A 10,267-nucleotide genomic window follows, 5' to 3' on the forward strand; every position below is an offset into this window, starting at 1 on the left:
ATGGGGAGGAAGTGGGAGGGGAGCTGTTGCATTGTGGTAAACTGTGGTCAATGTCATGAGACAAAGTATATGTAAACTGCTGTATGGAAACTGAATTTGCTCTGTAAATCTTCACCCAAATCACAATTTTAAAAAAATGCAGAAAAGAAAGGTTAAAAAAGAAAAAGATTTACAATCTTGGAAACCCAATGGGGGTTGCTATGAGTTGGAATCGACTCAATGGCAATGAGTTTGGGTTTTTTTTTTAGTTATGTGACTAGTGGGTATTAAATTGGAAAAGTTCTGGATCCGTGGTTCTCAAACTTAAATCCACATCAGAATCCCCTAGAGGGCTTGTTAAACACAGACTGCAGAGTCCCGCTCCCAGAATTTCTGATGCTGACACTACTGGCCAGGGCCATCCTTTGTAAACCCCTGCTGTAGAGCATGTACCATCCTAGATGTGGTGAGCGTTAGGATCAGCACAATGAGCTCTCATCTTTTCTCTATGCAGTGAGCCTCACAGCCACCACCAGCGCCAGGGTGACTCAGTCTACATGAGTTCTTAGTTTTCTTCCCAGCGACCTTACACATGGGCAGAGTGGGCAGTGATTCAAATGGCTGGCAAGGAGAGGCTCCAGGAGGGCCCTTTTGTTAAAAATATCTTTCCCACTGATTGCTAAGAAGCAACAGAACATGCTAGTTAAAAGCATTTGCTGTACAGCCAGACTAATTGAGCCTAAGCCCAGCTCTGCCCAATACTAGCTGTGTGACCTTGGGCAGGTCACATAAACTCAGCACCTCAATTTTAACATCTGTAAAATATGATAATAGGGCCTATCTTATAGGGAAATCTGTGAGGATTAAGTGCTTAAGCCAGTCACAGGCACTGTGTAAGTGCTCAATACGCCTTTGATTACCCTGCTGTCCCAGTTTCAGCAAATTGTTCCCTTCTGCTTTGCCTTTTGCTCACCCTGCACGCTCTTTTTCAATAAGCAGATGCTTCTGGGAGGCATACTTTGCCTCCTCCACTACTTTTCTATGGACTCAGGAAACATCTGAAGTCTGCTGGGGCCTCCCTCAAAGCAGAAGAAAAGTGACGAAGCAGCAGAGCTCCTGGCAACTTGGTCCTCACTTCGCTGTGCACAGTGACAGCCTCTGTGCATCGAGCTACATCCAGAGGGGAAAATGGGCTTCTGCAAACCCCATGCTGCAGCTAGCCTCCATGCAGCTGCCTGCAGGGCCAGGGGGCCAAGAAAAGAGATCAGGGCATTTGCTGAGAATGCACCAGGGCAGTACCAGGGCTACCCTATTGAGATTTCCCTAAATGTCAACATTTTGGCATCCAAATTCTATTTCCTGATGTCTAATAACGAGTCAGGGGAGAGAGTAGAATGGATTAAAAGCCATTCTTGCTCCCACATCTGCTCCTACTTTGAACCCATTAGCACACTCCCCCAGGGAAGGCTTGTCCCAGACCCTCAGCCTCTTTCCCATGTGGTCATAGCCTGTCCTGGCATCCTTGCCAGATATGGCCACATCCTGAGGTAACAGGGCCTCTGAGAACAGTGGCTCTCCTGCAACTTATAATTGGTTCTGCCAAAGATGCTATTATGGAATTTGGGTCTCATGAGGACAGAAGCACACCCTCTTTCTACAACAAAGACTTAACTTTTAAAGCATTCTATTATTTTAGTCATCAATTATAAAGTCTTAAAATAAAAGTTTCAGAATTATCATTGGGTGTCAGTTTTATTGCAAAAAAAATTTGGTAAACAAGATAAATCCACCCCCAGCCCCAAGACCACTACACATTACGTGATGAACAGTTATTCCAGAGCTCTTTCCTTCTGGAGAGTAACACACAATAAGGTATACAGATAACCCACAAAGGGCTGCTATCAAAGCCTGACCTTAACCAGTCCAGCTGGGGCTTCCTCAGTACCTGGCTTAAGTTCAACCTTCCCATCCATTCTTTGCTTTACCATCTGTCCAAATTCAGAATAACAGTAGCCATGAATTAAACGCTATTTGCCAAGAACTATGCTAAATGCTTTCTAGACAAACTCATTTAACAATGAGTTAGCTGTTAACTACCAAGTAGGATCTATTGTCCCCAGTTTACAGATGAACAGGAGGGGGCACATAGAAGAGTATGTAATAGTTTGAAGAAGACAAGACACTGCTCCTTTGCCAAACTCTTTGCCTTGCATGTATGGTAACCGCATGGACTGGATTTTCAGAGCTACCTGAATGTCAGTTATTCTGCCCCACTGAGATTTCTCTGAATGTCAACATTTTGGCATCCCAATTCAATCTCTAACACTGAGTAGGGGGAAGGAGGGTAATGATGGCATCAAAATCCTTTGTCAGCCAGGTGGCCCAGTGGTGGATTTGGGAAGTAAGAATGCCATGCTTACAAGCCAGTGCCTGGAGCAGCCTTGCAGCTGGAGGCAGGTGAAAGCAATAGATCTCCACTGAGGGGCATCTCAGTTATGTGAGAGCTACCATTTCCTGGAAGAATAAGATAGCTACAGGTTCTGTCTGCTGCAAGAACGCTAATGCTGGGATCAGAAATGTGCTTGTGTGGAAACACAGGAGTAGATATGGTTCATCCAACAGTCCATGAATTGTACAAGTGTGTGACACAAAAACATGTCATCAATGTTGCATTAGTGGAGAGGAAGAAAGGCATGAACACTTTAAAATGATAGTTCATTTCAAAATCACTTTGGACTAGGTCTTTGTGCTCATGTTGGGATATGACTGTCACTGATGAACTGGGAAGTAGCCACACTACAATCAGTGATGTTACTAGTGCTCCTCAGAAGGCAACCACCCTACCCTAGCACCTGTTCTGGCCCTGAACTGTCTGAAGCCAAAGCAGTACCAAGGATAGTAGTGAAGGGCTGTGCTTTTGTTTTCAGCTGGAGGTGGGGTGGTATAATACAGGTATAATACTGCAGGGGCTGACACGTCAGACATCTGAAGCCAAATAAGGGACCTCACAACCATTTCTAGAGCTGAGAGGTATCTGCTGGGTCCCTGAAAGCCCCTTTCTAGGCTGGGCCAAGAAGTGCCAGTCTTATGGTCCTCTGCCAAATGTTTCCCTAGGTCATGCAGGGTAGGGATGTGGTCATATCACTATATGGGTCACATCAACTACCTGGAAGGGCTAGGAAGCAGGATATTCTGATTCACCCAAATTCTCATTAATTCAGTATTGACCGTTGCTTTTCTTTGGGACTTTTATACTGGAAATCTTTCTGATACACTGACTTTCTTGCTTCTGCAACAACAATGAAATGATGGCGCTTATTCCCTTGTGGGGACATGGGGTTCCACAGGGCTTGAGGATCAGCTGTATAGATCCACGATCCTTATGCTGCATCTTTGAAAGGTACAACTGGCATTGCCCTTGACAATGATTTAACATCTCTTTTTTTACTGTAACTTAAAATTGATTAAGTGCATGGCCTCACAAATTTGAACTGATTAATCAAGTCTCCTCCGAAGGGACAAAAGCAAAAATGGCTAGATGATGACTGGGTTGGTGGATGGATTGTCTCCAGGCAAATGAAAAAGCTTGAAGTCAGTGCTTTGAGGGACCATTAGGTTAGCCTGTGGGTGGATACTGGGGTAGGAAGTAGTTAAGCTCAATGGGGAAATCAAAGAGTCTGCTCATGACATTGTATCATAAGTGAGCCCCAGGCCCAGTGATCAGACTCTACCTCCCCAACACAGAGAACCATCCCTGGTATATAACTGGTGCTCAATAAACTTGTGTTGAATGGATGGAGACTGGCCCACTGACTCTATTTGGTACAGATTTTCTCTGGTCACCCATCATTTGTTTGTTCATCATGCATCCATACCTTAATACCTCTCTCCATTCAGTATTTATGTGCTTAGTGTATGTGAAGGAGCTCTGGTAGTGTAGTGCCTAAGGCACTTGACTGCTAACCAGAAGGCTGGCGGTTCAAACCCACCAGCCACTCCTTGGAAGGAAGAGGGGGCAATCTACTTCCGTACTGATACTGCCTTGGCAACCCATGGAGGGGTCGCTATGAGTCGGGTCTGACTCGATGGCACCTAACAACAAGAAGTATACGTGAGGCCTTAACTCATGGGCTACTGGACATTCAATGGTAAATTTAATATAGCCACTTAGGTAGATTCACCTCTGTTCCGACTGTCTTTTTTAAGAAGAGAAAATGATGAATGGTAGACAAATGAGCATAAATCACACCTTAATATATGTTAATTCTCCAGACTCTTCATTTTTGGAAGTTCCTGGTTACTGCTCCCATTGAAGACTCACTCTTAGTGCTTCCAAAGGAACCCCCATCTTCCTAAGGTGAAGGCATTGGTTACTGCCTGAGCAGGGCCCTGGGCTAGCTTCACTGATGATTCCATCTGAAGTGGTTTTGTCCTGCTTGTTTCCCTGGTAACACACCAAACAAAAGCTTCTTCCAACCCTTCCCACGCCTCTCCTCATCCTACTTCACATTCTTTCTTTTCTGAGCAAAGGGTTTCTCAAGAGGGTTGGCGTGACGGTCTGTGGTCACTTCTAGGCTGCAATCTCCAGGATGGCAAGAAAACTTCTAACACAGTGCTCTGAGGCAAATTCTGGGCACATGTTCGAATTTTCACATCGAGAGAAGCAAGCTGTTTCCCACCCAGCCCCACCCCTCCATCTTATCTTGTGTTGTTTCAGAACAAGAAACAATTTCTCCTCTCTGGCACTGCTTCACAAAAAAGAATAGAAATTAAAGCCCACAAAGCGTTCTGGCAATTGTTCTTCCTCAAAAAGCAACATGGTCGCTTATCCAGAATACAGAGCTGGACATTGTGGAATTTGGAGGGTCAGGTCTTCACCATTAAGTTCGGCATGTATTTGCTTTACCTCTACTTAGCTATACTGGACACTTTGTTAATCCAAAAGTTTTTGCCTTTACATAGTGTTTATCTCTAGGGGCAGACTTGAGCCTCTGTAACACCTTACACTTTGACCTCCACTAGGTCATGACAAAGGATCCCTAGTGATACAGTGGTTAAAGCGCTCAGCTGCAAACTGAAAGGCTGGTGGTTTGAACCCATGAGCCATTCCACAGGAGGGAGAAATGGCAGTCTGCTTCCATAAAGATTTATAGCCTTGGAAATTCTATGGAACAGTTCTACTTTGTTCTGCAGGGTCGCTATGAGTCAGCATCAACTTGATGGCAGTGGTTTCGTTTTCGGATTAGGTCAGAACGCTACTTCCACTCTCCAGGCATAGTACAGTCACATGACCCTTTCTGTTTATAGTGATTACACCTGCAGTTCCAGAGTCATAGACTTGGGAGCACCACTAAGATTTTGATTCATCCTCAGTGTTTGTGTGGGACCACTGCAAGGAAGCAATCACGATCCTCATCCCACAGGTGGGAAACTCACAGAGGTGGATCTACTTAAGGTGACTTAGCAAGTCAGAAAAGAAACTGGGGAAAGGGTCTGTTAAGAGCTATGTACCACTCAGTGCCTTATCAAAAAAAGTGGACTGTCTCCTCGTCAAATAAATGCACATCTTTTGGAAATCATTTTACGGTAGATTTTTCCATCAAGATTTCAAAAGTCCTTTAGCAAATCTGAAGGAGATGGGGTGGCACAGTGGTTAAAGCATTTGGCTGCTAATAAAAAAGCTGCAGTTTAAACCCACCAACTGCTCCATGGGAGAAAGATGAGGCAGTCTGCTTCCATAAAGATTTACAGCCTTGGAAACCCTGTGAAGCCAGTTCTACTTGGTCCTGTAAGTGGCTATGAGTCGGAAATGACTCGACAATTCATGGATGGGTTAGCAAATCTGGAACCACAAGCTAATAATTAGAATCACATTAACCCTTTGGTTAAATGTCTGACTCACAGACAATGCCAATCATTACAACTTACTGACAATTCAGTTATTGACAAGAAAGTGGGAGGATGAAATTCCAGCCACTGAAGAGATAAACCTTGGCACAGCTCTTTTCCTGGTTCGACATCTTCAATACCTAAGTACTACTCTACAACAACAACATCATACACACTATTGCTCTGCACCTGCTGGCATGTGATAGGGGTGAGGGAATGTGTGTGTGTGTGCAACAGGCAGACATTTTAGGGACAATACTGCCCAGAATATACATGAAATAGGCCTAATGTTCTCTACCCTGATTCCTTCTTTTTTTGGTAACTTAATTTCTTGATCATATTTAATGCAAAAAGTGACGCTTCCTACCTTCCCAAAGAAGGCAGAGTCAATGGGTGGCTATGGTGAGGGGTTGTTTCGACTTCTTAGAAAGGAAGCATTCTAAGGATTACAGTTTTCTCATGACAACTGAACATGACCTTTTGGATCAGGGAATGACCTGGTCTTGGAAGTATTTTTGCCCAGAGGCTAATGACCATCTGTTCATGATGTGCACTGCCCCTTCCAGTGCCAGGAATCCCCATTCCCATTAACAAACAAACTAGACCAACAGCAGCCCTCCTACCTCCCAACTTCAGGTCAAGAAAGGCACACAGAAGACCAACAAATAATACTGAGGTGGCCCTTTGGATCCGGGAGAACTTGAGGTACTAGGACAGGAGGACTGATGGCCAGCCCCATCTGGGGGATGAGAAAGGTGAGGCACCGAGAACTGATTAAATACTTCAAGTCGTGGGTGAGAGGGAACCATGAATGAGAGGGAATTCAAGGGGAAACTCTTTTTCCTCCTGTGAGGGGGAAGGAGGTAGAGCTACACAAATAACACCAGCACAATTCTCAACACCAAAGAGGCAATTCCAGTTTTCAGCTACCACAGTAATGCAGCCAAGGGCACCCTAATTGCCCTCAGAGCAGTTGTGAGGATTCCTTCACAGAGGGAATCCAACATCCCAAACTCTCTGGGGCCCACCCCTTAGGGACTACATCCAGGGCTGGGGATTTAGGCAGGAACGGCCTGGGCAGGCACATAAGGTAACTCTTGTTCTTAAGGCAGGTCTGCTGTCTGCCTAGGAGTAATGCAGCTCCTTGGATCCCACAATGGGAGGTGGGCATCAGACACCCCCTTGCCTGAAACCACCCTACCAGAAAGCTTAACCGGGTGGAACACTGCTGCCTAAGGAATCCTGCCTCTCCCAGGGGTGAGGGCTTCCCTAAAGCTAAACGGCATCATGAAACCAACAGATTTCTTGTGCCACTTGGGAGAATAAGGGGAAAGAGAAAACACACAATTTGATTATTTGCAGATGATTGTCTAACTAGAAAACCTAGGGGGCTCAACTGAAACACTATCAGAACTAAGACAAGAATTTGCTTGTCCAATTTAAAGTCAAGCATACAAAAATCGACAGTTTTCTGGATCACTTAGGTGTGGCCTGACACCTTCAAAGATCTGTGCTTTTCTGGGAGGTTTCCAAGCTTTGTGCAACTTGCTGTGTTTTCAAAGACGGAGGTGAGCCGAGAGGAGGCCTCCTCCACCGCACAACCACAGTTGGCTCAGACATCAGTGTCTGGAAGGTGCCAGGGCGACTGCAGCAGAAGGGCTGAGAGCAACCACCTGCGTGCACGCTCTTTGAAGGCCCTCCCCTCAGACGACCAGGCCCCTTTCTCCCAGCTTCTACTTGCTCCAACGCGAAAGACAAAGGGAGGCTTTGCACGGGCTGGAGCAAGAGCTGTCAACTGCGAAAGTGGTCAAAGATTGTGCTATTTCATCTCCAAACGAATCAAGTTTTTAAAAACGGAGTGGACGGAGAGGTCCCACCTGTCAGTCTTCTCTTTGCCTCATTGGTCAGAAGCCGGAAGAGGCCTTGTGCTGTGACTGGGTTGGGAACTCCCACAATTTGGTCAGCAGGGCCAAGGAAGGCCCAACAGGGCTGTGAGCGACAGTCGGCCTGCCACAGGGCGGCCATCATTTGCGGTCCAGGCTAGCGTGTAGCTGGGCCTCCCGCACCATCCGGTCGAAGGAGCGCGTGTTGGTCTCCTCCCGTACCTTCTCGCGAACGTGGAAGGAGGCGCGGGCGGTGGAGCGGGCGCTCTCCAGTGCGCTGCGCCGCTCCCGCGAGAGCTGCTCGCTGCGCTCCAGCTTACGCCCGATAGCCTGGAGCAGCTCCCGCCGGCGGCAGTCTTCGTCCCTGTCCACCTTCTCCTTGTTGGCGCGCTGGGCCCGCTCCTTCTCCAGCCGGCTCTGGACCACGCGCCTCGCTTTCTGTTGAACCGCCTCTTCGGCCGCCTGCGCCGCGTGCTGCAGCCGCCGCTCTCCGGCCCGGGCCAGAGCCTCCAGGTGGGCCTGGTGCTCCCTCTCTTTGCGCTCGGCCGCTTCTTTGGCCCGCCGGCTCTGCAGTTCCTCCCGGCGTGCCCGCTCCCGCAGTTCCCGGGTGCGCTGCTCCACCAACTGCTCATAGTTCTCCTGTGCGCGGCCCAAGCTGGCCGCCAGGGAGCTCCGCAGGCCCTCCCGCTCCTTGTTCTCCTGTTGGGCCCGGCACTGCAGCAGCGCCTCGTGGCGCGCACGCTCAGCCCGGCTTAGCTCCCGTTTCTCCCGCTGCAGCTGGTCCTCCTGCCGCTGCTTGGTGCGGGCTGCCCGCTGGGCGCGCTCCCTGCGGACCTGCTCCGCCCGCTCGCGCCCCTCTTGCAGGCCCTCTTCCCGCTTCTTCAGGTTCTGCTCCTGCTGCAGCTTACGAAGCCGGTCTTCCCGGGCCGCGCGATCCGCCCGCTCCCGCCGCAGCAGGCCCTGTTGCTCGGCTAGCTCCCGCCGCCGCTCCTCGCTGCGCTCGCACTGTCGCTGCCGCCGCCGTGCCGCCTCACGCTCCTCGCGGCCCCGGCGACCCCGCCGCTCCTCCACCTGCGCAGCCCAGGCCCGGCGACCCAACTCCAAGGAGCGCTGTTTCTCGCGCTCCTCGTTCTCGCGCCGCTGCTCTGCGCGCACGCGCTGCTGCTCCCACTGACCGTGGGCTGCGACGCGCTGCTCCAGCAACAGGCGCTCCTCCTGGTACCGCGCCAGCATGAGCGCAGCGATCTTCCGGTCACGCTCGGGCACCCCGCGTAGGCCCCGCTCGGCACGCACTTGCCGCACGATGCGCTCCACGTGCTGGGCCGTCTGCGGCGAGTGGCTCAAGTCGCCCAGGCTGAAGCTGCGGCCGGTGATTGGAACCAAGGCCAGGGCGGAGGGACGGCCCAGAGGGTTGGGAGCGGAGGACGCCGACCCCGCCGGGTAGCTATGCCTGGCCGAGGGTCGCGGCGGCCAGCGCAGTTCCCGCAGGCTCTCTCCGCTGAAAGATGACGACGACGCGCCGGATTCGGAGCTGAGGGCGCCCTCGCGTCGGCGAGATAGCGAATCCAGCGAGTGGCTTTTCCTACCTGTCCGCGAGCCCGCGGGCGGAGGTTGGGTCCTGGCCGGGGAGAGGCTGGGAGAGGCTTTTCGGGCCGCGCGGGGCGCGGGAGAGGCCGGAAGGCTGGCGCTGCTGCAGCTGCTGCTGCTGCCCGCGCTCGGGGCCGCGCTCGGGGCCGCGCCCAGCGGCGTGAAGAGACGCCGCTTCTCCTCACGCACGATGCGCTCGCGCTCCGCACGGCACTGCTGCAGCTTGGCGCGCCGCTCCGCCTCATACGCCTCGTAGAGGCCTGTGGCCACGCGCATGGAGTGGCCCGGGGCTTCTCGCACCAGGTCGGCCAAGGCCCGTGGAAGCAGCTCCACCGGCTTGACGGCACACCGGGCACAAGCCTCTAGGGAGCGAGGACTGGTCAGCACGTAGCGGCTGCCCTCGGCCTCCGGACAGTCGAAGTTGAATAGGTCGAGGTGCAACAGCGGAGATTGCTCCCGCCGCCCGCCTTCTGCCACGCATGGGACGTCTGCCTTGCGGGGCACCGCCGCTGAGGCCGAGGAGGCCGCAGGCTCCTGGGCGCCCTGGGCGTCAGGGGGCACCGACGCAGCGGCTCCGTCTCCTCCTGAGTCTCCGAGCTCTGCTTCCGTCTTCTCTTCAGGAACGGGGTCCACCATGGCTAAGCCGGTTCGTGGAGTCTCTGCAGATGACAAGGGAAGGACACGGAACAATGTATTTGAGAGCAGTTTACCCTTCCTGGAAAGTCTCTGGTGGTGTAGTGACTAAGACATTTGACTGCTAACCAGAAGGCTGGCGGTTCAAACCCACCAGCCACTCCTCGGAAGGAAGGTTGGGCAATCCTACTTCCGTAGTGATACTGCCTCGGAAACCCAAGGAGGGGTCGCTATGAGTCGAATCCCACTTGATGGCAGTGAGTTTGGTTTGTTTCTTTACTCCTCCCTATAGTGAC

At 51.1% G+C, this 10,267-nt stretch overlaps 1 protein-coding gene across 1 annotated transcript; it reads right to left on the bottom strand.

The window, feature by feature from the left end:
- Positions 1 to 7,892: 7,892 nt before the first annotated feature.
- On the bottom strand, positions 7,893 to 9,974 carry CCDC177 (coiled-coil domain containing 177). The gene has a single exon (XM_007942325.1). The coding sequence runs from the start codon at positions 9,972 to 9,974 to the stop codon at positions 7,893 to 7,895; it is 2,082 nt and encodes a 693-aa protein (XP_007940516.1).
- Positions 9,975 to 10,267: the final 293 nt, after the last annotated feature.

This window comes from Orycteropus afer, unplaced genomic scaffold, assembly GCF_000298275.1.
Source record: "Orycteropus afer afer isolate SDZICR_OR568_19922 unplaced genomic scaffold, OryAfe1.0 scaffold00088, whole genome shotgun sequence".
NCBI lineage: Eukaryota > Metazoa > Chordata > Mammalia > Tubulidentata > Orycteropodidae > Orycteropus > Orycteropus afer.